The 27975-nt window shown below is 34.8% G+C and overlaps 1 protein-coding gene across 1 annotated transcript in view; it reads left to right on the top strand.

Annotated features, from left to right (window-relative positions):
• AGMO (alkylglycerol monooxygenase) overlaps nt 1–27975 on the top strand; it is a 374042-nt gene that overhangs the window by 147844 nt on the left and 198223 nt on the right. Inside the window, exons 5-6 of the mRNA XM_060156131.1 lie at nt 5939–6042; nt 21076–21171. Of these exons, the coding sequence (XP_060012114.1) occupies nt 5939–6042; nt 21076–21171 (200 nt within the window). The remainder of the gene's footprint in view (nt 1–5938; nt 6043–21075; nt 21172–27975) is intronic.

Here is a 27975-nt window from a genome sequence, read left to right as displayed (position 1 = left end):
GCCATCATTTGTTACCTCCTCTAGAGAGATGATTTAATATCTACATGTTGCCAAATGTATAGATAAAAAGTGAAAATTTGGTCAGTCCTTCAGATGACTGGTTTCTATGATGCTGAACATCTGGATATATGCAAAATGTGTTGAACAAAAATATGGAGGTCCAGCCAGTTTATCAATTTTATTCTCATTGATTTGATACTTTTAGATATATTTAGTCATTTATGTTTTGGTATTAAGTGGACAAAGGATAGATTAGAAAAAAATACTCAATAAAGACTATCAATCTCTATTCACTGAATGAATTAGCAATATCATCAATTTTATCATCACTTTGATTTGTTGCTATAGGAAGTGAATGAAATTGTGATGACACAATTGATGGTGTCATCATCAGTGCATTCATTGAGGGTATATTCTTTGTTATTTCACCAGCTATTAAATTTTCCATTTAGACTTGACTTCGATAGTTCGAGTCTGTTACTAATATTTTGATTGCTTAGTTCAGTTACTTTTTTGAAATCATTTATCAGTCATGCTTGTCTGTTGGAAAGAGATGGAACAAATTTTTAAAGGATACACTTATACCTGGTACTGATATTTTCAAATTCAGAGTGACAATTGTTTTCATTCAAAAATAGACTAGTTCAGTATTTTGTAGTGTTAGATTTCCTGCAAAAGGCAGTAAGCAGTAGCTCCAATTCAAGAGATTTAGCACCATCATTTAATAATGTGTGTTGAGCTCCTTAATGTCCTTTACTTATTGGAAATTACCAAATGCATGTCATCTGGGGCTCACAGAATAGTTGGTCCCAGTCACCTCCATTTCTGGAGGAGAAATAAAACTCCAAGAGGGGAATGAATGCATCAAATAAATCACTGTTGAGAGAGAGAGAGACAAAATTTTAAAAAGCTTTCTCTCCTTTAATGAAACTTTTTTCCCTCTCCCTTTGAATTTCATTTTTATTACTTATAAAATAAAGAATTTGAACTAAGTAACCTCATAAACTCCTTGCAGTTCTCATGTTCCATAGTTACCACACAATATGTTAAATGTTCCATCAAGTGTTACTAACATGCCTTTCTTGGTGCAAATACCAACATTTTGCAACTATGCCTGAACATTTTTTCCTTCATAACTCGAAGGTTTTCCAAATTATGAGTGAAGGCAACATCATCACCCCCAGGATGCCCCAAGACTTCCTGTCCACTACTGAAGATTAAATAGCTATCATATAGCTGTAAAAATTCCTTGTAGACCTTGTTTGTGTCTTAGATTAACCTAAAGAATTATTTCTCTCCATTTCATAGGTGACAAGAAATGACAGAAGAGACTTATTTAGATATACTTTAGATGTATAGTACATATAGAATCTGTTAGCTTCTAAACTACAAGTTTATTCTGCTTACAAATTTTCCTCATTCTGAAAAGTTTCTTGGAAGTAACCTCTGTTCTTATACACACTAAAAATATCTTTTAAGGTAACTCTCGAGTATATAAATTGGATTTCATCAAAATTAAAACCCAGTGGTTTTAATTAGGTACTGTAAAAAAAATGAAAAGTCAAACCGCAGACTGGGAGGAAATATTTGTGTGCAGAATATGTAAAGATATCTCAAAACTCAATAATAAGAAAACAACCCAATTAAATTGTGGGCACTAATTTTGAATAGACAAAGAAGACATAAATGACAAATAAGCACATGGAGAGGTAATCATTGTCATTCGCTATTGCAGAGAAGCAAATTAAAATTTCAATATGATAATACACACCTATTAGAATGTTATCATATAAATAAATAAAAGTAAAATTAATAATGTCAAGTGCTGTCAGAGATGTGTAGCAAATTTAACTCTTGTATACTGCTGGTGGTAATACAAAACGGCACGGTCAGTTTGGAAAACGTTTTGACAGTTTTTGACAACCTAATGTAAACATCCCATACAGTTCAGTAATCTCACTCCTGAGTATGTGCCAAAGTGAAATGAAACTTATGTTCACATGAAAACTATACTAGAAAATTTATAGATGCTTTATTTGTAATTGCCAAATACTGGAAACACTTGAAATGTTCAACTACTAAGTGGATCAAAACAAAACAAAACAAAACAAAAACTGTGGTACATCCATACAAATGCAATACTACTCAGCAAAAAAGGGAACAAACTACTGAAAAACACAGCAAAATGGAGGAATCTGTGATGCATTATGCAAGTGAAAGAAACCAAATCAGTGGATACTAGGGACTGAGAATGAGGTCAAGGAGAAGTGACCACAGTATTAATTTTCTACTGCTTCGTAACACATCCGTGGCTTCTCTCACGGCTTCTGTAGGTCAGAAATCAGTGCACAGCTTGGATCAGTGCTGCTGGCTCAAGGTCTTTCATGAGGCTGTAGTTAAGCAGTTAAGCTGTCTGCTGGCTGTAGTGTTATCTGAAGACTCAAGTGGGGGTGGATTGGCTTCCAAACTCACTTACATGGTTGTTGTTGGGATTCAGTTTCTTGTGGAGTTTGGGTTGAGGAGCTTAGTTCCTTGCTAACTGGTTAACCTGAGGCCTCTCCTAGTCCCCTGTCATATGTGCTTCTCCAAAGGGCAGTTCACAACACAGCAGGTGACTTTGCTCAGACAGAGTATATGAGAGTACAAGAGAAAGCACCTAAGACATAAGCCACAGTCTTTTTATAACCTAATATCAGAAGTGACATCCCATAACCTTTGCCAAAATTACATTTACTAGAAGGGAGTCATAAAATCCAGCCCACACCCAAAGGGTGGGTTTATACAGGGGGTTGAACACCAGTAGGCAAGAATCACTGGGTGCCATCTTAGGGGCTGCCTCCTATAGGAATCCTCTGGGTCCCATGGATTCTTACTTCTCTCACATTCAAAACACACTCACCTCTCCTAAGGTCCTAAACATTTCATCCCATTACATTATCAGTTCAAAGTCCAGAATCTCATCATCTGAATCTGGGAGCCATGGTAGAGTCAGCCTGCCATACACAAAGTGGAACAGGGAACTTTTAGGGGTGATCAACACTGTTCCATATCTTATCTTGATTGTGACAGTGATTACACAGTGGTGTTTGTTTGGCAAAAACTCATAGAACTAAATATCAAAAGGGATGGATTTCACTGTATGTAAGTTGTACCTTAATTTACAAAAAATAGAAACAAGGTAACAAACTCAAGAATATAACATACATACAAACACACATATTACATTAAATTTTGGCCAAACAAATTGAATGATTGGTCAATGTATTAATAAAATATATTTAAAGAAATCTATATTTTGGCACTGGAAAGTAGCATTATTATTTCTAATATAATTAAAAAAACATAATAACATATCATATGCTTAGAAAATCAATAATTTTTTCTTATAGAAGAAGAAAATTATTATTGTTGACAACTTATAATTTTATTAATTTTTTTCACAGAAAGAAGTTTATTGTGATAATATCAATTTTTTCTCTTTAACATTTGGTTTTCTTCCTTAGAACAGACAACTCATCAATTCAAGTATTAGGGAAGATGAACATATATATAAATGTACTATTAACTTTTCCTCATTTACTAAAAAACTGTGGGGACAATTTTCTATAAAATGTATTTTTATAACCACTTTTGAAAATAATTTACTTCAAGTAAACTGAATATAGTCTGTGAAAAAAAACCTCTGTATTTCTTCTTGTTTTTCCCAATTCTGAAAAGTGACAGAGGTAAGGCAGTGGGATCCAGTTACTGCACCCTGTTTATACAGCTGTACTTCATTGAATGAAGGCTTGTGTTACACACAGTTTGTGATAGGAAGTAAATGCTTTTAAAACAACTATAGAAACAGGTCTTTAACCTCCACCCTCATGGATTCTTTGTTACCATTTAGCTTCTGTGGAGATTATAAGGAGGTAGTTCCAATGCATATTGTTACCCTCTAATTAAACCCCATCTGATTAGCTCATCCACTTGTGAACTCATAATATGGATACATTATGATGAATTTTTTTAAACAAAAATCCTGAAAGGCCCAACAAAGTAGTGTTTTTATTTGTAATGAAGTTTTTATGTGACAGATTCTGAAATGTTCAATAATGTGTATGTTCTAAAGAGAAAATGGTGTTCAGATTACTTCAGATGTTCAATCTGTAAAAAGTTTTAAAAGATTTAGGAGATTCATCAAATTTATTACCTCTTAATAATATTCCACACAACATCTGAAGATTTCAAGTGCCATGGGATTCTTTGTATCGCTCTTATTTTTATAGCTATATAGGCTAGTCAGTAAACCAGAGATTTAGGTTCTAGGTTATTTCAGAGATTATGCTTGGGAAGTTAGAGATCATTATGGTGAAGTAGTTCTCATTTGTGTAAGAACAATTTCCTTCATTGCTCAGGTAGAAATACAGGGTCATTACTAGGAACGATTAGAATGATTAAAGTATGAAACCAATCAGGATCTAAGTTAGATATAAACTGATGGTTTGTGAAAATACTTGCCCCACTTGAAAATATATGACTTTAATAGAAATGACTTCTGATAGAGCTGTGTATTCATAATCCTGTTCATAATCTCATTCTCACAGAACTAAGTCTTTCTTATATCTCATTTGTTTACCAAAACTCTTTTGCACATTTTATTTGGTAACTCCCTACATAGATTGTCCACAGACCTTTCATTTCCTAAATGAATGGCCAAGAAGAAGTCCACCCAGAATGACTATATCTATGTCTATATCTCCATTTATCCATGCTTTTCATTTTAAAAATTTCTAACAAATTGTTCTGCCATGTGCCATGTATTTTAACTATGAGTATATGGCAGCTGCAGAGACCAATAACTCAATATTTCCACTTTTAGGTTCACTGTTCAGTTCCCATGCATCCAAGCCTAAAAAATTTTAAATTTCTAATCTATACTGGCAGGGATACAATTATCACATCATATGGTTAATTCTATCTCGTGTATTTGTAGCAAAGGACAAAATATAACTTAGTTTAGCTAAGAGCATACTTTCTTTTACTAAAACAGAATATATGGCATTTTGATCTGTAATTCTGGTAGGAAATGAAAAATGAGGGCAGAATGAAAAATGTGGGCTTGTTTTCTTAAATTCCATATACATAGGTGGTTATTATAGTGGCACATTTGCTGTAGAAAAGGCAAGCAACTCTCCTTTAGGTATATATGAATCTCAAGACAGTACGAGGGCAATTTACATAATGTTCGGTGAAAATTAACAATTTGCATTTTCTCTTTTATTTTGAGGACAAACAGCAATTATGTGGGACAATTTTAGAAATGGTATACTGTTTTGGTGAGGTATGGGAAGAACTATATGTAACTATTAGTTATTAATATATATCTGTAAATAAAACTGAAACCTTAAATCTTAGGGCCAGATGTTATTCTGCTTTGCCTCTTATTCCAATAGACAGATTTTGAAATTTCTTAAAAAGCCATTAGGGAAGAATATTATGAAATATTTCATTCCAAAATTTATGCACCAATTTCTCCCATCAGAGTACTCTTCTTTAATTAGAAATATGTTATCACATGCTGAAAACTTATCACAATGCATTGACTGTATTTGTTACAACATTACCAGTTGGCTTTTATGATTTGTCACATTGTAATATGTTAGGAAAGTGTAAAGTTTGGAAGTCATTTCAGTTTGCTGAAGGCATTTAATTATATCATATACACTATACATATTTATTGGCTGTGTTTCAATTTTTTTATTTCTTTGTAATTTATACCATCTCTGCTTCCAAAAATGATTTGAGGCAGCTCATTTTAATTATAATTATATTGGCTAGGTTTTTCAGAGATGTTCGAGATTTTTCTTCCTCACTCAACAGAGCAGCATACATAACTGAAAATGAAAATTGCTTTGTTCTTATTGTCATGGCTCATTTCAAATTGTGTGTTTTGCAGAGGTTAATTTTATGTGGGCTGCACACCAAACACACCACAGTTCAGAAGACTATAACTTATCCACAGCGCTGAGACAGTCTGTCTTCCAACTGTACACTTCCTGGGTAAGTTTATGAAATTGAATAAAGGTGATAATATAATTTCATTTAGTCGCAACTGTTTCTGTTTCCTCCAAGTAAATGAATAGAAGCTGTTTTACAAAAAATGCTTCTTTCTCCTCTGTAAGGCCAGACACTAAAGTGTTTCCTTCTCCTCTGTGAAGCCAGACACACATGAAGGAAGTGGTTTTTTCCAATGGTAGTCTTTTACTTGAGGCCCCAAAACTCACGGTGAGAAAGTGGCTGGCTGTTCTTTATTTACTGTCAGCTAAGGAGTGTGACATATAGACAATGTATCTCAATTCAAATATATGTAAAGATTTCATTACAAACTTTTAAAAACAGTTTTTAAAAAATCAGTTCCCATTTCTGCATGCTTGAGTAAAATCTAATTAATTGCTTTTTATCTATGTATTAGCATAGTTAGTACAATGCTCAACAGAAAGTTTGGCTCTAAAGTATTTTAACATAAGGAAATGACAAGACTAATGAATACCAGAAATCGCCTCTAGTTCTAAGATTCTTCTCATTCTCTGGGCAAACCTGGTCCACTTGGTATCAGACCTCATCTGTGATTGTCCCTCTTTAGCTCTTCTGAGCTGTCTAAAGTACTGCTGCTAAAATGCACCTTGAGCTAGAAAGTCAGAGTTATCAATGTATAAGTGCATTCATCAGTAGCTGTTTACTAATGATAAATTATAATGATAATAATACAAATGTTCATCTGTATGGTTCTTAATAGTTTGCATGTATAATACTTCTATTAGATATGATTATTGAATATTTTCTATGTGCCGGACAATCATCTAAGACCTCTTTATGTATTAATTCATTTGTTTTTCATGACAACTTCAAGGCATAGGTACTAGTATAACTCTCATTTCAAAATGATAACTGAGTCCATAGTTTAGTCACAAAACTAGTAAAGGGAGGAGTAGAATTTGAACTCATTCAACCTGGCTGCAAAGATCTTAACCTCTACACTAAATTCTCTTCTATGTACCTCTGTATTGTTTTTCACTTATGTCATATCTTTTGATCCCTGCCCCCCGTGCTATGCTGGATCAAGTATTACCATTATCAGGTACCTGTAGGTCAATGAGGTTAATTACACAACCAGTAAGTGACAAAGTCCCATATTTGAAATCAGATTCTTCATAATCAGTAGAAAGATGTACTGGCATGTGTTCTGACCCAAACAGGAGCATAGGCCATACAAATGGATAAGCCAGTGGTGGCACTAATACATTTGCTGCAAAGGATATTGAAGGAAATCCACCCCCTGCTCCCCACACCATACACCTATGTTACAGCTTATATTAATTTCCTAGGCCTGTTGTAACAAAGTACCACAACCTGGGTGGTTTAGAACAACAGAATTGTATTGTCTCACAGTTCTGGAGGCCAGAAGTTTGAAACCAGTGCTGGCAGGGTCATGGTCCCTCTGAAAACTCTAGGGGAGCAGCTGTTCAAGTCCTTTCTCCTAGCTTCTCCAATCTTCACTCCCCATGGGAGTCTGATCTTCACATGGGGGTCTCCCTGTGTCTGTGTTCAAATTTCTCTTTTTTTATAAGGACACTAGTCATGTTGAATTAGGAGCCCACCCTACTCCCTTATGACCACATCTTAACTAATCACATCTGCAATGATCCTATTTCCAAACAAGGTCACATTCTGAGGTATCAGGGAATAGGATTTCAACACATGAACTTTAGAGTGACATGATTCAATGTATAACACAGCTCTAAGCAATATACATGGAAAAGAAAGAAAGAAAGATAGATAGATACATAGATAGATAATTTCCCCCTCACATCTTCTATAGCCAGCTTGTGCTGGAACTTTAGAAGGTTAAAAGTAGAGGAACATACTACCTATTACACGCTGTATATACCTCAAGACTGGTCCAGTGAATGGAGGGAAGGACAGGCTCCTGACTGGGGAGGAGAATACTGTCCACCCTCCCTTCTTAAGGAATAGCTGCATTAATACAAATTGCTATTATCCTATACAAAATAGGCTGACTATATGACTGATTAAAATAATAATCTCAAAAATATTTATTCTCTCCTGATTTATATATTACTCTTTGCATAAGGGTAACTCAAACCACCAGTAGTTACATTTTGGGGGAGAAAGTCTCCAAGGGATGTAGCTATGTTGGAAGTTGCTGCAGGTAAATCAGTGTCATTAATGAGTTAATTATCTGAGGAATGATCAAAGGAAAATTTTCTATCTGAGCATCAGAGATTTCAGAAGTAGAAGAAACCTGGGAGATACGATATTTAAATCATCTATTTTTAAAGCTACAAAATGAATCTCAGGGGAGCCCACCCATCATCCAGTATTGAACATTGTTGGCTGGAACAGTCCAGACATCTTACTCCCATCTTTATCCTGGTCTAGCTTGTGTCCTTTCCCCTATTATATCAATGCATCCAAAGATACAGATGAGTGAAAACTGAAGTGAAATGCAGGTTCACACCTATTTATTGCCAGACTAAATTCCCTTTATAACCTCTTATCACTTTGCCAAAGACACAGAAAATATGCTGAATAAGTAAATGAGCATTGGGAACGCATTACAGCTTTTAATTTGGGGTGGAGATGGGGAGGAAGAGAGGATTTCCAGTATGGGACATGAAAGGTAGAGATTGTCAATCAGCCTGGATTCTTGGTTAGTATTTGTAAGTGTGCCAGAAGATAACTTGGATGGTTTCAGGGTCCGTGGTGGTTGCCAGTCTGTGATAGCTCTTTCTAGCCATTAAAATCAGAGTTGTCAGGTCTCTTCATTTTCTTTGCATCTTTTGTAAGAGTCTTTTCATCGATACAGCTATATAAGGCATATAATTTGGTAGCTACTAAGGTAACAATGTATTTTGGAACAAATAATAAATGGGTCATGTCTTTGGAGAGAAAATTGTGAAATGAAAAGAAAAATTAAGCTCAGAGTGCTTTTCTTTGACATTACTATGAAAATTAGGGTGGCAGGCCTGTCATTTAAAGTAGTTAAAGATGAGAATTTATAGCCATACTTTTTGCATTTTTTAAATCCAGTTTTAGGTGATTTAACGTTACTTATCCCCAAAGAGCTACAATTAGTGGAGTAACTTTTTTTCCCCAAATTATTGATTTTTTTTTTATTGAAGTGTAGTCAATGTACAATATTATATGTTACAGGTATACAAAATAGTGATTCATAATTTTTAAAGGTTATACTTCATTTATAGTTATTATAAAATATTGGCTATATTCCCTGTATTTGTTGGGGAAGCTAGTAAAGTAGTCGTGTTCAGGCTTCAGAGGCCACACTAGGCCTCTCTCTGACCTGGCAATGACACTAAAGCCGGCTGCATGCCAAACTGCTGAGCTACACCCAGGCCAAAGGGGTGGCGCCAGCACACACTGTAAACCACTTGATAAGATAGAGAGTAAGTCCTGGGACTTCCTGCACCTTGAGGGTCTGGCCAGCCCCTGGGGATCAAGAACATTCCAAGACTTATGAGTTACGACCAAGGCATTTATGACAATAACCAGAGCTGCAAGCTTGCATGTAGGTTGATGGTTATCGGCATGCGGCCTGGTGCTAAAAACTGGGCTCCTTCGAGTGGCAAACTGAAGTCTCACCTGTGGGGTGGATGCACCGCCTGGGACCCTTCCCAACTGGGACTCCAGCTTTCTGTTACTTGGGACTTCCCAGCTGCTATTTGAATCTGGATGTAGGTGTCGGACCAATCTGATGATATATACTCTGTTATGTCTCTCTAATACTTTTATTCATCCCCTTCTAATGCCTGTATATTGAAATTAAGTTAAATAATCTTCTATTAAAAAATTAATTAAGTCTGCTCAGTTGTGTGAGATGAGTGGTTATTTTGCCAGTGAATCCAACGAACCTTGAAACAGAAAGAAGGATTTCAGCAAAACAGTATTGTACAATATATACTTGTTTATTTTGTACAATTATAGTTTATACCTCTTAATCCCCTATCCCTATATTGCCCCTTTTGGTAGCACCTTTTTAAGTGAGGCTTATTCATTATAATTAATTATTATAATTAATTATAATAATTAAATACATTAATATTAATTATAATAATTAAATATATGGTTTTGCTTGCTACTTCAGTCTTTTATTATACATCTTAATAATATAATGCCTTAAACATGATAGTCTCTCCACTTTGCAAATAATAAAATGTGTCTAGACTTATGAATATTATGTAATATATAATAGGGTCAAGGTTAACATCTCATTTTCTTCCAACTTTATAAATAAAATATCTGAATGCTACAGCTTTATATTCAAAACATAGTTATAGAAGTGCTCAAAAAATAAAAGAATGGGATAAGTCAAAGGGTTACAGGAGCCAATTTGAAAGAGCTCCCAATGGCCAAAATGCGGAACAATTTGAACAACAAAATATATAACATAGTGTGAAGTTATAATCCAAAGTATAAAATAAATATCTTTGAAATCAGTCCACACTGACATAGATAAATGATTAAATACATAAATAAATAGGAACAAATAAATGGGAAACGAAATCCCCTAAAGAATTTCAAGAGAATTTCAAATTATATATGTAGATACTGCCCCCATCCAGGAAATGGAGGTTAATACCTCCTTTACCATTGCCCTTTGAGTGTGGACTCTAATAACTCCTTCACAAAGAATAGAGTATGGAAAGGGACAAAGGGTGGGGTGGAAGTGGAAGTTTAACTTTAGATTGAAGAAACTTAGCAAACACAATAAATCGCGGGTCAAAGTTTACATCATCAGGTTGTATTGGTAGCAGGTACCCTTTGATAAGATGTGATAAAATTATGCTGTTGGTATGTACCCTATGGCAAGATACATGGGAATGGACCTTCACCCCTGTGGTCTTTGTCACCAAAACCCATAACCCCAGTTTAACCATAAGAAAAGACATGTGTCAAACCCAAATTGAGTGACATTCTACAAAATACCTAACCAGTACTCGAAAGTGTAAAGGTTATGAAACACAGAGAATGTCTGAGAAACTGTCACAGATCAGAGGAGACTATAAGATACAAAACTAAATGTAATGTTTTATCCTAGATGGATCCTAAAGCAGGAAAAGAATATTAGGGGGGAAGAAAAACAGAACTAATGAAATCTAAATAAGGTGTAGAGTTTAGTGGAGTTTAGTTAAAAGTAATGTACTGGGCTTCCCTGGTGGCACAGTGGTTGAGAGTCCGCCTGCCGATGCAGGGGACACGAGTGCGTGCCCTGGTCCGGGAAGATCCCACATGCCGCGGAGCGGCTGGGCGCATGAGCCATTGCCACTGAGCCTGCGCGTCCGGAGCCTGTGCTCCGCAACGGGAGAGGCCACAACAGTGAGAGGCCCGCATACTGCAAAAAAAAAAAAAAAGTAATGTACCACTGTCACTTCCTTAGTTGTTTCAATGCAGCTTAGTAATATGTTAACAATAGAGAGTCTGGGGGTAGCAGGGGAGGTAATGTGGCAACTTCCTATATTATCTTTGCAACCCTTTTGCAAGTATAAATCTATTATAAAATAAATAGTTCATTAAAAGATAGAGCTACATGTCCATACCTGCATTTTCAAACTCAGAGCCACTGTAGATCATATACCAACTCTAGAAAAAAACAACTTAGATCTAGCCATTAGCAATAGACATTGATTCCTGGAACCCCCTAGAGTATCATAAAGAACAATGATTCAGCCATGCAATTGTTAAACTGGCTGTTGTTCTAAAGTAGCTATGTTTCCATTCTTAATGTCTCAATCCAACACTCATTTTCCAAAATGTCAGCTCTGAACAAGCTAAACTCCTTTATTGCTGTTAGAAAGGAACCTCATAGAGTCCTTATCACAGGCAGAGCTGGTCTAAACCTGATCCAACCTGTTTCCAATCTCATCTTCCACCCTCCCCCATTGTCACCCCATCCAGTTTAACAATTAATTTTCAATTCTCTAAATCTACCATGACACAATGCCTTGATATTTTATTGAACATACAGTTATCTCTGCCTAGAAAGTTATTTATGCTTTACCTCTGATTGTTATATCCTTCAAGATTCATTTCTCTTACAGCCACCTTCCTAACTTCCCCAGGTCACTTTTTTTTTTTTCTTTCTGTCCTCCCATAAAGCCTTGCATATTCTATTATACTACTTATTTGCATTGTTGTCTTTCACACCAGCATGTAAACTTTGAAGGAAATGAACCTACTTCTATTTTTTCACTGTTACATACTTAGCATGTATAAAGTGCCTCATGCAGTCAGTGCTTAATAAATGCACATAACATGAATGAATGAAACAAAAAGTTTAATAGTTGTCAAAGAAATTATTTTTCTAAGTTACCTAGGGTAAGACCAGTGTGTGAAATAATTTAAATCTGTCAGTCATTTAAATGTTTATGATCTAACAGATCCTCAAAAAATTAGAGCACAGCGTGAGTAACTTAATTATTTTTTGGAATAAAATATATTTTAACATATTTGCATGACATATGAAGCTATTGAATGGGAAATAGTACACTATCTACATTTCAGTAGGTGAGTATTTCTTTTAAAAGCAGTAAAAAATGATAAACAGTTAGTTTAAATGACTGGGTTATGTAATTTTTTTTTAGCTCTGTAGTATCTGTCAGAGGTACTTGTTTTTTAGGTTGGTATTATCAATATTACAAGAATTAGTAAAATATGTTTAGAGCATATTAGCAATCTAAAAATAAGTAAATTTTAACCAGTATCAGAGGAAAGACATACAGTTAAAATACCAATTTGTGAGAACCTTTATATCTGTAAGTTAGGGAATATGTAAATGTATGATGATATTATTTTTGAGCATAATAATTTCAAAATACATATTAATTTCATTGAGGAAACAGTAGAGAACAACTCACTTGGAAGAAAGAAGTCTGAGTTCCAGCCTTAGATCAGTTATTAGCTAGATTTGCCACACTGAACCAATTAAGTAATGTTTGAATCTCAGTGATTTTGAACATGAAATTAGGCATTAATATTTGCTCTGCCTTCTCATATTGTTATTGGAAGATCACCTTAAATAATGTGTGTAAATTCTTTAAATTCTTTGAACTATATGAAGTATGATTCACATGTATAATATTGTTTTTATATTACACATAAAACCGCAGAGGAACTTTTAGTGAAATCTCAGATCTTTTTATTATGACACACTCTCTGCCAAACTACATAAGCAAAGACTATTTTTCAATATATGGGAGTTGGAGTTATATAAAGATAAATGCAAACAAATAAAGACACAAAAAACTAACAACTTTGATGTAATGCAGTCAAATGCAGTGGGGATAAAATTCTCACAACTCTTATGTCACAGAAGGAAAACATGCCTTGAGCCTCCCATGAAGTAAAAAAAAAACAAAACTTCTCTCAGGACCTTGCCTCAGAACTCCAAGGTATCCCTTCACCACCCTCAACCTCCATTCAAGGACATTAGTAAGGCAAAGTTTATGTCCATACATTAAATAAAAGAAGCACTTTGCCAGTTTGTGTGTTGACCAGTTTTAGATCCTTGATTCTAGCACAGATCAGCAAAATGGAACTATTCTGGTGCTTACCAAGCCATTTTGAAATTTGGTAAAAATAAAATTTTCCCCTGATTTTTGATATTTTTCTTTACAGAAATCTGATAGTCACTTGTAGTCCTTATAATGAAAGATAAATAAGGGTATCATAGTGAAGACCTCTACATAAAACAGCATTATCTTATTGGCCTTTAAAAAAAATGTTCAAGTGGCTAAAACATTCCCTTTACATGTTATTTTTCTTGTTTTGAGAAACACATCCACTCCTGTTTTTTTCTATATACACTTTTGACTGACAGAGGTCTTCATGGTGGCAGAGGTTGGGGATATGAAGAGAAGTAAGACATGAGCTTTTGTTCTTAAGGTGATTGCTTTCCTTGGAGGGATTCAATCAAGTCTACAGCCATTGTAATACAAATTGTTAAGGATTTAGAGAGAGATGTCTGCTCTGAGAACCAAGGAGGGTCAAGTGAAGCACCACAGAAGAAACGAGGCTTGAGCCCAATCTGTAAGAAGAAAAAAATTTTGCCATGAATATGGTTATAAGTGGAACATTAGGTAGAAGGAGAATGTCTGTGAAAACACGAAATTATGAACAAATATGATAAACGTAGGGAATGGCAAGTAACATGTATGGTATGCGTATTATTTTCTTAGAACTGCCCTAACAAAGTACCAAAAACTGTGACTTAGAACACCTGAAGTGCATTGTCTCACAGTTCTGGAGGCTAGAAATCTAAGATCAAGGTATCGGCAGGATTGGTTCCTTCTCAGGGCTGTGAGGAAGCATCAGATCCACAGCTTCTTGTGGTTTGCTGGCAGTTTTTGGTGTTCCTAGTGTTGTAGATGTATCACTCCGATAGCTGCCTCCCTCTTCACTGAAGTTCCTCCTGGGTTCATGTCTGTCTCTGTGTCCAAATCTTCCCTTTTTAGGGGACATAATTCAACCCATCACGGTATGAGTATGGCTAGAATACAGGATGTATAAGAAGGCGGAATGGGGAAAAGGGGAAATGGCTAAGAGCACAGAAATGGGAACAGAAGGGTGGGCCCGGATTTCTTAAAGAAGACTTTCTAAGTGGAAACACAAGCACTTTCTCCAAACATCACAATTTAAGTAGATGTGTTTTAAGGATGGAGATGGGTACTCTACCTGCAATCAGAGGAATTGGATGTCTGTCATTGCTAATCACAGACTTAAGGAATTATTCAATCTTTAGTTTCTCAATTCTCAAGGAAAATGTCTGTAAAGTATTACAGAAATAAACAAGAATCATAGAAGTGCAGCTGTTAGTCAGGTTAAACTACTTTATTAAAATAAAGTAGACATGAATCTGGAGCTCAAAAGATTTTTTAAAAAATATTTCTTTCAAAGTAATTATACCCTTGAGCTTCAACCATTTTGCTTACAGCTTATTCATGGACAGCTCTCCTCTGTCAACCCCGCTTTTTCTCCCAACTTGTCATTCCTCGTGGCTTTCCTTCCTACTTCATCTAACCTAAGATGCTTAATGCCCATGACGCTAGCAAGTACAGGCTACCTCCTTCTGCTACATCTGCCCTTAAGTCCCCAAGCCTTGCTTGAATCTGGTCACTCACCTGCTTCACTGCCACACCCAGCTTGCTGAGCGCCATGGGTGTCCTCCATCACCAGCTGGGAGTTCGGTGCCCCTCCACGAATGGCTTCGAAACCCAAATGAGCTGTCAGTGCTGCTAACCAAGCCATAAACATGAGCCTCTCCCCTACCTGGGAGAAGGCTTTCTAAAATTCCTCAGTCTCCTCAAGATCTTTCCACTGCTGCCCCTGTTTGTCAGCCAATAAATGAATTTAAAACTTCACAGAGAAATTAGTTTTTCTGGTTTTCCCTCTCTATATTTCTGTTCAGATATTTTCATTAAGATTTGTGAATTCACAGGTACATATACTTAAAAAAATTATTTTTCATTTAATTTAATTAAAAACATTTTATATTATATTGGAGTATAGTTGATTAACAATGTTGTGTTTGTTTCAGGCATACAGCAAAGTGATTCAGTTATACGTATACATGTATCTATTCTTTTTCAAGTTCTTTTCCCATTTAGGTTCATAGATAACCAACAAGGACCTACTGCATATCCTTTACCTCTAGTTTTGCAGAAAATGTTCACCTCTCTTCAGTAGGTCTAATCCTTAGATTGGTGACATTGGTCCTACTGTGTTCCTCTGTTGGACTTTGTCCTGTCAATGACTCCTGGCATTTGTCCCTCTTCCTCTCAACTGGCTCCTTCTGAATATACCATAAATATATTCATGTCTCTCACATTAAAACACACACACACACACACACACACACACACACACACACAATATCTCCTCCCTCATCCATATGTTCTATTCAAGAAATACCTCCAGCTCTCTCCTTCCTTGTTCTTGGAGAAAGAGAGAAGTAAATCAAACCTACCTCTGTTTCATCACCTCCTTTGAATGATTCTTCAACTTACTGAGGTTTGCATTCCAGGCCTACTGCTCCACTGATCCATAGCTGCAAATCCAGTGTCGTTTTTTAGTTCAGTTGATATTTTCGGGACATATTTGCTTCCTCAACAGCTTTCTTGGAATATTCCTCAAGGGCTTCAACACAGTATACCCTAAGATGAACTTAATAAATCTACTCTTCCTCCTGTTCATCATCTTGGTGAACAACATCACCCTTCACACAAGCCAGGTATCTGGGTGTCTTCTAATTCTCCTCTGTTTCTCTCATTTCCTATGTTTAAATAGTTACCAAATCCATTGGTCTCTTGTATATATTCTGCCTCTCCATTCCCATGGCTGCTGCTGTGGTGAATGTGCATGATTTTTCACTGGGCTATACAAATAGGATTTCATACCACTTTTATATTTCTTACAAGCTTAAAAATCACACGTTAACTACTCCCTCCTGGCCTAGGATAAATCCAATCTCCTTAGAATGGCATTAAAGTGCTCCCTCTCTGGTTTGACCAATGTCTAAATTATCTTTTGTTTTTGTTTGGCTGTGGTGAGCCACAGATTCCCCAGAGCCTTCCTGATGAAAGCTATAGATTGTTTCTTTAGAAAATCACACATTTCCCCCATACATACAAGTTCACACTTTATTATAGTCCTATCCAGGGGGTTCACAGACTCCTTAAGATCTATCCATGAATTCCATGGTTCCCCCCAATCTCTTGCCCTTTCTCTAATGGCTTCTGCAGTGCCAGAATACTCACGGTTCCCCCTCAAGGCCATGTTGCTTTTTCCTTCATGATGCTTCCTCATACCACCCCTGCCTGCCCCATTTACTTGATGAACAGAATAAAACCCACTCATCTCCTCCCCATTAGCCTAAGGTCACCTCTAGACCTATCTTTATTCTCTCCTCACACATACAGATTTGTGTTGTTTCTCTCCTTCATGACCCTATTATATATGACCTCTATCAAAAGATAATAAAATAACCTAAGGTAGATAGTGTAATTTAAGGCAAAAGAGCCTTGGAGTCAGAATAACATGGGTTTGAATGCACGGTAGAAATGGATATATTCGGGAAACAGTATAATATCCTCTGGCCCAGGTACTAAGAGTTTAAGTTTGAGGAAGGAGAAATTTCTTCTGACAAATTAGTACCATCTGAAGCTTTATGATGGAAGTGGCATTTAAACCAGTTTTTAAAACTGTGTAGGATTTGGAAGTAGAGAAGAAGATAAGAATTCTCAGAACTAGTTGACATTTACTAAGCTGATTTCAATTTTAGAAATTGGAACCTTAATTGTATCATTAGACTCTTTTTATAGTATTATATTAATCACAAGAAATTAATTTTAATATGATTCATGTGACTTACTCCCTGACATATATCTTTATTTCTTATTAGAAATGTTATTTTTTGTAATTTATGTTGAGTTCATTTTTCTAATTGTAAGTTCATCATTATATTTACTGATTTGTAAGATTTGAGACATTGTTTCATCAATTTTTAAAAATTGAAGTATAGTTGATTTATAATGTTTCAGGTGTATAGCAAAGTGATTCAGTTAAATATACATATGTGTATATATACATATGAGTGTATATATATATATATATATATATATATCTCCACATATATAGATACTTTTCCACATTCTTCCCCATTATAGGTTATTACAAGGTATCGAATATAGTTCCCTGTGCTAAAGTAGATCCTTGTTGTTTATCTAATTTATATATAGTAGTGTGTATCTGTTAATCCCAATATCCCAATTTATCCAAACCCCCTCCCCCCTTTCCCTTTGGTAATTATGTTTTTTCCATGCCTATGAGTCGATTTCTGTTTTGTAAATAAATTCATTTGTATCACATTTTTTGTTCCACATATAAGTGATATCATATGATATTTATCTTTCTCTGTCTGACTTACTTTACTTAGTATGATAATCTCTAGGTCCATCCATGTTGCTGCCAATGGCATTATTTCATTCGTTTTTAATGGCTGAGTAATATTGCATTGTATCAAGATACCACATCTTCTTTATCCATTCATCTGTCGATGGACATTTAGGTTGCTTCCATGTCTTGGCTATTGTAAATAGTGCTGCTGTGAACATTGAGGTGTATGGATCTTTCAAATTAGAGTTCTCTTCAGCTATATGCCCAGGAGTGGGATTGCTGGATCATATGGTAACTCTATTTTTACTTTTTAAGGAACTTCCATACTGTTCTCCACAGTGGCTGCACCACTTTACATTCCCACCAACAGAGTAGGAGGGTTCCCTTTTCTCCACACCCTCTCCAGCACTGATTATTTTTAGAGTTTTTTATGATGGTCATTCTAAGCAGTGTGAGGCCGTACCTCATTGTAGTTTTGATTTGCATTTCTCTAATAATTAGCAATGTTGAGCATCTTTTCAGGTGCCTGTTGGCCATCTGGATGTCTTCTTTGGAGAAATGTCTGTTTCTGCCCATTTTTTGATTTGATTTTTTTTCGACATTGAGCTGTTTGTATATTTTTGAAATTAAGCCCTTGGCAGTAGCATCATTTGCAAATATTTTCTTCCATTCCATATGTTATCTTTTTGTTTATGGTTTCCTTTGCTCTGCAAAAGCTTTTAAGTTTAATTAGGTCCCATTGTTTATTTTTGCTTTTGTTTCCATTACTCTAGGAGATGTATTCAAAAAAATATTGCTGCAATTTATGTCAAAGAGTGTTCTGCCTATGTTTTCCTCTAGGAATTTTATAGTATCAAGTCTTACATTTGGGTCATTAATCCATTTGAAGATTGTTTTTGTATATGGTGTTAGAAAATGTTCTAATTTTATTCTTTTACATGTAGCTGTCCAGTTTTCCCAGTACCAGTTATTGAAGAGACTGTCTTTTCTCCATTATATATTCTTGCCTTCTTTGTCATAGATTAATTGACTGTAAGTGTGTGGGTTTATTTCTGGACTTTCTAACCTGTTCCATTGATCTATGTGTTTGGTTTTGTACCAGTACCATACCGTTTTGATTACTGTTGTTTTGTAGTATAGTCTGAAGTCAGGCAGCATGGTTCCTCCAGTTCCGTTCTTCTTTATCAAGCTTGTTTTGGCTATTTGGGATCTTTTGTGCTTCCATGCAAATTAAAAAACTTTTTGTTCCAGTTTTGTGAAAAATACCATTCATAATTTGATAAAGATTGCATTGAATCTGTATATTGCCTTGGGTAATATGGTCATATTAGAATACTGATTCTTCCAATTCAACAACATGGTTCATCAAATACGTTTTTAGGAAATCTTATGGGGAATTCCTTAAGAAAGTGTTCTATGGGCTAACAGGCTTGTGGTTTGTACTAGCATGATAAAGTCTCTGAGAATTTCTATGGTAAGGAAAGTTCACTTGCCTTACTCAACTCTTCACAGTTTATCTGATGATAGAACACCCTTTTCCATAATACCTGTTGTTATCTCAAAGGACTATTTCTTCACACTTTGAGGAATTATAATGAACTATAAATAGTCATCTTGTATGAACTCTTTTTCTAGAGAGAACTATTTATTAAGCATCAAGATAAGTTTGTTCTATATTTTTATTTACATCTCAAAGTTTCCAAAATATTCCTTAACTTAAAATACTTAAATCATTGGTCATATATGTGTTTCAAATATTTTTTTCACCTATTGTAAGAGAACTATATTAATATATTCTCAAATCAAATCACAATATTAGAGATTTTTTGGAACTAAAAAGATGACTAGATTTCAGATGGTCTTCTCCTTCACCAGTCATTTGAGGAAACTGGAGCCTAGAGAAGTTTAAGAAATTTGTAAATATTACAGAGCCATTCTGTAGTAGAATGAAGGCTTAAAAGGGAATGTCTTGAGTAAGAGCCCAGTGTTCTTTTGTTGTTCACTAATCTAATTCATTGCTTAATAATGAATTTATAAATAATGCAACTGATCCTGTTGTGATGACAGCTGAGATTTTTCATGACTTAAAGTTCGAAACAAAAACTATAAGAATTTATGGAAATGTCTGATTTCAAATATATCCTCATTACTAAACGTTGTTGAAATGATATTTGGCCTAATTGGGAATAAAAGCTTTAAAATAATTCAGAAATAAAATTGTAGTATTCTGAAAGCATGTTTTTAAAATATCTCATCTTTTGGAAATATTAACTTTATAAACCCCAAAATGTAAAGTTGAAGTCTGATTCTTTTTCTTCCTATTTTGTTGTTTAGTTTTTCATTTAATAAAAAGTTTTCTTACAACATGAAACCACTCTTGGGGATCAAAGTCATTGGGAGAACGCAGCAGATTGTGCTTACTCGTTGATTCTAACCAGTGGTTTACGAATAAGTTGTTTTCCCAAGGCAGAGGCATTTCCGTCTGTTAGGAAATAGGGACCTTCAAAACTTGTTTCCACAATGGCACAGTATCATAGCTCCTTCTTTACTAACTTTGAAAAAAAATCAGGAGATATTGTCAACCACAAAATAATAAAGTAAAATTTAAGAGGGAAAATGTATTCTTTCCCCTTCTCATATGAAGTTACTGTCTTTTACTATAATTGCATTTTGTTACTCAGAATGCCATAATAATACAGTGTTTAGGAGCTGTCAAGGTATAAAGGCACATGCTCCTACATTTCTTTTACTTAAAGAAAGTGTGTATTTTTGTATATATTAAAAAACCTCTTTACTTCCAGGAAATACACCCAACCTTTTCAAGATTAAGGAAATAACGTACATTGTATGCTTTGTTAAGAAGACAATATTAAATGTGAAATAGAAGTCCAGTGGACTTAGCTCCAACATGTCTATAACTTTATCATCAAGTGGAAAAATTAATGTTGCAAGGTCAAACATGGCAATAAAATGTACAGAATAAGATATATTTGCTAAAAATAAGGCATATTTGCTGAAGGATAGACTCAAAATATTGAATCATTAGTGATAGTATATGTTATTGAGAAGTCCTATGTGCAAATTTATAATGTTTTAATCTTTCAGATATTCTACTCTCCACTGGCCCTCTTCATACCACCTTCAGTCTATGCTGTTCATCTTCAGTTCAATCTCCTCTACCAGTTTTGGATCCACACAAAGGTAATTTTTTTTCTTAAGTTTTATACCTAAATAGCCTAAAGCAATGTCCTAGAAATCCACTAGCAGCTGATTTATTGTGTAAGAAAAACCTTTGTTTGCCTTCTTTAAGGAGAAACATGTGTTCATTTTTATTCCTTTTTACTGAATATATATTGCAACGTTTATAAGAAGCAATGAGGCCAGTTGGTCTCAATTAAATAAAATAATTTTTGAACTGTTAAGTACCAAAATGTTTTAATACTGTACTCAATACAATATCTTCCTGTATTACAGTTTATTAAACATAAAGATGTTGAAATTCATTTCAATTTAGAGATAGAAGTTTATATATATGTATATATTTGTGAATATTTTGTTTATATATTTAATATATACTAGTTATAATAATTTATATGTATAATATAATTTCTTGTTATATAATGAACAATATTTAATTATATAAGATATATAATGTTTATACATTTTTAGTTATATATACATATATATATCAGTCGGTGGAAACTGCTTGAAAACTCCTTGAAAAACATTTAATGCTTAAAGAAATTATCTAAATATCTTTTGATTGGAAACCTTTCTCTAGTTTTAGAGTTTAGGTTTTATTTAAAGAGTGTTCAATAAGTTTTTTCTTCCACAAAAGTGAACAAATATAATTTCTTGGGTCTTCTGTGGTATTTCAAATTGTCAGACTTGAATGTTTGCAGATAGATCATTAAGCAACTGATTGTTTTATGAACTATCATATTGATCTGGTTGTTAAATACCAAAAATCACAGACCCTGAAAAGTTCTTACATATGCACATTAGAACCCTTTCAAGCATTTGGTATTTATCGGAAGCCTTTTGAAGTTCTAGAGGAAGCATGCTGACAGGTGTTGCAACTGGTTGAACACTACCACAAATCACAGCTGCATTAGATGCCAAAGCTTGATACAACAAAGTGCACTATTTCATTAATCTGCAGTATTTCATGCTACTCATTTACTTGGAATAAAGACTGTTACCGTGACTTTGGACGTATGTGGCATTATTTGAAGATCTGTCATGAAATAGTATTGCATTTTATGGTAGCTGACATACATCAAACAGTCAATACTACAACCATCTGAAAGAGTTGTTGAGGCCAATTGTGACTCTAGAGGTCAAAGACAAATTTGTTTAAATCAGTGGAGGGAAGCTTTCTGATGATTTACATGGAGGGGTTAAAGGAGAAATACATTTTTATAGCAGCTCTGCTCCACATCATGCCATGTGTTGGGTCTGGTATTAGTCTGGATACAGAATAATGGTGCCTAAGTAACTTTCACCTTTTCCTGTGGCCCTCCGAGAAGTCCATGAGCCAGGGCTTGAGTTCTATCCTAAGAAGTAAATGGGGAGTAGAGGAAAGCCAGTGGTCAGACATTCCTTTTAAGCTCAGAAGCTGCATGTGGCTTCATTCTAACTTGGAAGCAATGCATTAGAGCCTCTCACTTGTGTTGTGCTTTAGACTTTTGCAAGTACTGTACGCGTATAGTTACTACAGTTCAGTGGCACAGAAGTAAGAGCGTACCTTCTGAAATTAAGGTTTGATTCTTGGAACTGTGAGTACATTTCTAAAATTTTTACAGCTGTGTACTTAATTGCATTAATTATTCTAGGCAGCATACTGCCATTTGTTTACTAATAACAGAACCACTCAGGAAGTAGAGCCAAGAGATTTGTAGCAGTGGCTGCTTCTGGAGAGAGGAGCAAGTGATACAAAGAACTGGAGTGAGGAGAAGACTTAACCTTTTTAAAAGAAAAAATATATATTATCATGCTTTTGCCCTACTTTTTAGAGATTAATACATATTAGATTAAGAAATAACAAATAAAACTGAAAACAGTGGCCTTCAGCCTAGAAAAATACCCACTTTGTGACTCTAAAATATGTTAGCCCCTTTAGGCCACTTTGGCACTGTTTAATTTCAGGCATCATACTTGGGTCTCCATTCACAGAAACAATATATGAGCCATAGATGTGGCAGTGTTGACCAAAGAGCCCTGTACATACCTGGATGAAGGTTTGATTTCTTACAGTTATTTCACTTCTGCTGACATCCATAAAATCACTTTTCATTGAGGGGAATCTGGCCTAAAGGAAGTACGATTTTCTAAAAGTGAAGAAAAGTTTATTCACTTCAATCAGATGAGGATAAGAGGAAGAAAAAAAACTAACAACATGGTTTTGAAAGATTGTAAATGAGAGATAAAGTAGGTCATATAACGAACTAAAGAGTTTATAACGAAATTTTCTGCTTAGTTTTGAGTTACTTCAATGAAGAAACAATAGCATCTATCTCTTCCTTTTTTTTGAAAGTTACAAAACATTCTGCTTAAAACTGTACACTGTTGCTTAATTTTTATGACAGTGTTTTTGTTTATTGTTCATTCATCTAAAGTGTCTGCAGTTCATCGTCAATTATACACTTTTCTTCTGAGTTTGCTAAATGTAATTAGAAAAATATTTATTTAATACATGTTTTAAACTTAGTAACTATGGAATATTGGAATTATTTTTTAAGATATTAGATGATATTTGGGTGTCAACTGATTTAGATAATACAGTAACGGTAGTAACTTTATCTGTTACCTTTGGTTTAACTTAAATTTGCTATCATATTGTTCATATACATATCAGATGATGCTTGAGCAGAGAAATATAAAAATAATTACTTGGTATTGAAGATTTGAACCATATGATTCTATGACTTTTATAGTGTTAAACTGAAGCTTCTACATGGAACATTATTTTCAGTTACAAACATGAGTGATCTGTTCATGTACTAATATGGACGGATCTCCAAATAAATCAAGTTATGTAACAGGGTATAGTGTATACTAATATTTATATGTTAAAAAAGAAAACAACTCTATGTTTTATATGTTCATATATGCCTAAAATGACTCTAGAAATACACGTGGGTAGCCAACTGTTTTCCCAGGGGAGGGATATTTGGGATGGCTGACAGATAGGATTACAATGAAATGTTAACATTAATTTTACCCAGTCTAATGTGGGTTAAGAGCTATCTTTTGTTGGTAATACTTCCCTAATAACTAATGATGTTGAACAGTATTACATGTATTTATTGGACACTGATACATTTGCTTTAACTAATTGTCTGTTCAAACTCTTATTTTTTATTAAATAATTGTTTGCCTAATTGATTTGTTGAAATTCTTTATAGATTCTAGATATGAATCAATGTCAAATATATGTATTTTAAATATGTTCCCTCAGCTTGTAGCATACCTTCTTATTCTCTTCCTGATGACTTTTCATGAAAAGAAATATTAAATTTTGAAGATTAATTTATCATTTAAAAATTTTATGGTTACTTTCGTTGTATTTCTCTAAGAAATATTTGACTATCACAAACTTTCAAATAAATTATCTTAGGATTTCTTTTGGAAGTTTTTGAACTTTAATTTTCTCTTTGGGTCTGTAATATTGGAACAAATTTTTGTGAATGGCATTTGGTAGGGGTCAAAATTCATAATGATCTCTATGCACATATCCTCTTACTCCAGGACTATTTGTTGTGGAGACTTTCTTTTATCCATTGAGTTATTTGGGTTCTTTGTTGAAAAGAAATTGACCATATATGTGGTTGAATATAATTTTAGTCTTCTCTTTCATTGATTTGTTTGTCTCCTCTTATACAAATCCCTCACTTTATAGATTACTGTATCTTTATAGGAAGAATTGTTTGTACAGGTTGTAAACTAAAATTCTCTAGGATGTCTCCCATGTGTGATTTTATGGCCTTTTATTTCTTTCTTTCCTGTATTTATGTTATTTATTTACTTTTCTTGCTTTATTGGTTAGAGTTCACAGACAGTGTATTTTAAATCAAATTTTGGAAAAAAATTCTGGCCATTATTTCCTTAAAGATTATATCTATACCTTTCTCTCTTTCCTCTCTTGGGACTCTAAATACATGTTTATTAGACTACTTGATGTTGACTCACAGATCAATAATGCTCCATAATTTTTAAATTTTCACTTTTTTTTTCTTATTTAGATTGGATAATTTCGATTAATTTGTCTTCACGTTTGTTTACCCTTTTACTTGCTCTTAAGAATCTGCTTTTAAGCCCACTAGGTGGATTTCTCACATCAGTTATTATGCTTTAAGTTTTAGAATTTTTATTTCTCTGCTGAAATTGTCACCTATTATGACTATCTTTTCCTTTAAGTCTTAATTATAATAATTATGCTTAAATTCTGGTTTGCTAATTCCAACATCTGAGTCATGTGCAAGTCATTTGCACTTCAATTGGCTTTTTTTTTCCTCAATATGGATCACTTTTTTTCTCTTCTTTGTATATTTAGTAAATTATTACTAGCCAATCTTTATGGAAAACTTGTTGTAGAGACTCTAGATTCTATTATGTTTCTCTGACCATTTATTTTTTATTGTAGGAGGCAGCAAAATAATTAGCTAACTGTCTTGTGTTTTTGGAGGCTTTGATGTACACTTTGATAGGACATCCATCTTTTAGTACTGTCTTTAGTCCTAGGGCATATACCTTATCTTTGGTGGTCTTTAATATTAGGACAAGGCCTGTCTTGTGTTGTTCTTGTTTTATTTTTTAGGGTTCTTTTCTTTAATTAATTAATTTATTTGTTTTCATTTTTGGCTGTGTTGGGTCTTCATTGCTGTTCACGGGCTTTCTCTAGTTGGTGGGAAGCAGGAGCTATTCTTCATTGTGGTGTGCAGGCTTCTCACTGTCGTGGCTTCTCGTGTTATGGATCATGGGCTCTAGGCACAGGGGCTTCAGTAGTTGTGGCACATGGGCTCAGTAGTTGTGGCTCATGGACAGTAGAGTGCAGGCTCAGTAGTTGTGGCGCACGGGCTTAGTTGCTCCACTGCATGTGGGATCTTCCTTGGCCAGGGATCAAACCCGTGTCCCCCAAAGTGAGAGAGTGGCATGGACATATATACACTACCAAACGTAAAATAGATAGCTAGTGGGAAGTAGCCTCATAGCACAGGGAGATCAGAGAGGTGGTTTGTGACCACCTAGAGAGGTGGGATAGAGAGGGTGGGAGGGAGGTAGACGCAAGAGGGAAGAGATATGGGAACATATGTATATGTATAGCTGATTCACTTTGTTATAAAGCAGAAACTAACACACCATTGTAAAGCAATTATACTCCAATAAAGATGTTAAAAAACAAAAACAAACAAACAAAAAAACGTGTCCCCTACACTGGCAGGCGGATTCTTAACCACTGTGCCACAAGGGAAGCCCTTTTTTTTTAAATTATCACCCTTCATTTTTCTTTTTTATTTTTTTAACATCTTAATTGGAGTATAATTGCTTTACCTGTTATGTTAGTTTCTGCTGTATAACAAAGTGAGTCAGCTATATGTATACATATATCCCCATATCCCCTCCCTCTTGCATCTCCCTCCCACCCTCCCTATCCCACCCCTCTAGGTGGTCACGGAGCACCGAGCTGATCTCCCTGTGCTATGCAGCTGCTTCCCACTAGCCATCTATTTTACATTTTGTAGTGTATATATATCAGTGCTACTCTCCAACTTCGTCCCAGCTTACCCTTCCCCCTCCCCGTGTCCTGAAGTCCATTTTCTACGTCTGCATCTTTATTCCTGTCCTGCCGCTAGGTTCATCAGAACCATTTTTTTTTTAGATTCCATATATATGTGTTGGCATATAGTATTTGTTTTTCTCTTTCTGACTTACTTTACTCTGTATGACAGACTCTAGGTCCATCTACCTCACTACAAATAGTTCAATTTCATTTCTTTTTATGGCTGAGTAATATTCCATTGTATATATGTGCCACATCTTTATCCATTCATCTGTTGATGGACACTTAGGTTGCTTCCATGTCCTGGCTATTGTAAATAGTGCTTCAGTGAACATTGTGGAATGTGTCTCTTTTTGAATTATGGTTTTCTCAGGGTATATGCCCAGTAGTGGGATTGCTGGGTCATATGGTAGTTCTATTTTTAGTTTTTTAAGTAACCTCCATATTGTTCTCCATAGTGGCTATATCAATTTACATTCCCTGCAACAGTGCAAGAGGATTCCCTCTTCTCGGCACCCTCTCCAGCATTTACTGTTTGTAGATCTTTTGATGATGGCCATTCAGACCAGTGTGAGGTGATACCTCACTGTAGTTTTGATTTGCATTCTGTAATGATTAGTGATGTTGAGCATCCTTTCACGTGTTTGTTGGCAATCTTTATATCTTCTTTTGAGAAATGTCTGTTTATATCTTCTGCCCATTTATGGATTGGGTTGTTTGTTTTTTTGATATTCAGCTGCATGAGCTGCTTGTATATTTTGGATATTAACCCTTTGTCTGTTGTTTTGTTTACAAATATTTTCTCCCATTCTGAGGATTGTCTTTTCGTCTTGTTTATGGTTTCCTTGACTGTGCAAAAGCTTTTAAGTTTCATTAGGTCCCATTTGTTTATTTTTGTTTTTATTTCCATTTCTCTAGGAGGCGGATCTAAAAGATTCTTACTGTGATTTATGTCCTAGAGTGTTCTGCCTATCTTTTCCTCTAAGAGTTTTATAGTACCTGGCCTTACATTTAGGTCTTTAATCCAGTTTGAGTTTATTTTTGTATAAGGTGTTAGGGAGTGTTCTAATTTCATTCTTTTACATGTAGCTGTCCAGTTTTCCCAGCACCACTTATTGAAGAGGCTGTCTTTTCTCCATTGTATATTTTTGCCTCCTTTTAAAAGATAAGGTGACCATATGTGTGTGGGTTTATCTCTGGGCTTTCTATCCTGTTCCATTGAT

This window comes from Lagenorhynchus albirostris, chromosome 8 (genome assembly GCF_949774975.1).
Source record: "Lagenorhynchus albirostris chromosome 8, mLagAlb1.1, whole genome shotgun sequence".
NCBI lineage: Eukaryota > Metazoa > Chordata > Mammalia > Artiodactyla > Delphinidae > Lagenorhynchus > Lagenorhynchus albirostris.
Note: the sequence above shows the minus strand (reverse complement) of the source record. Positions and strands in the feature narration are given on the sequence as shown.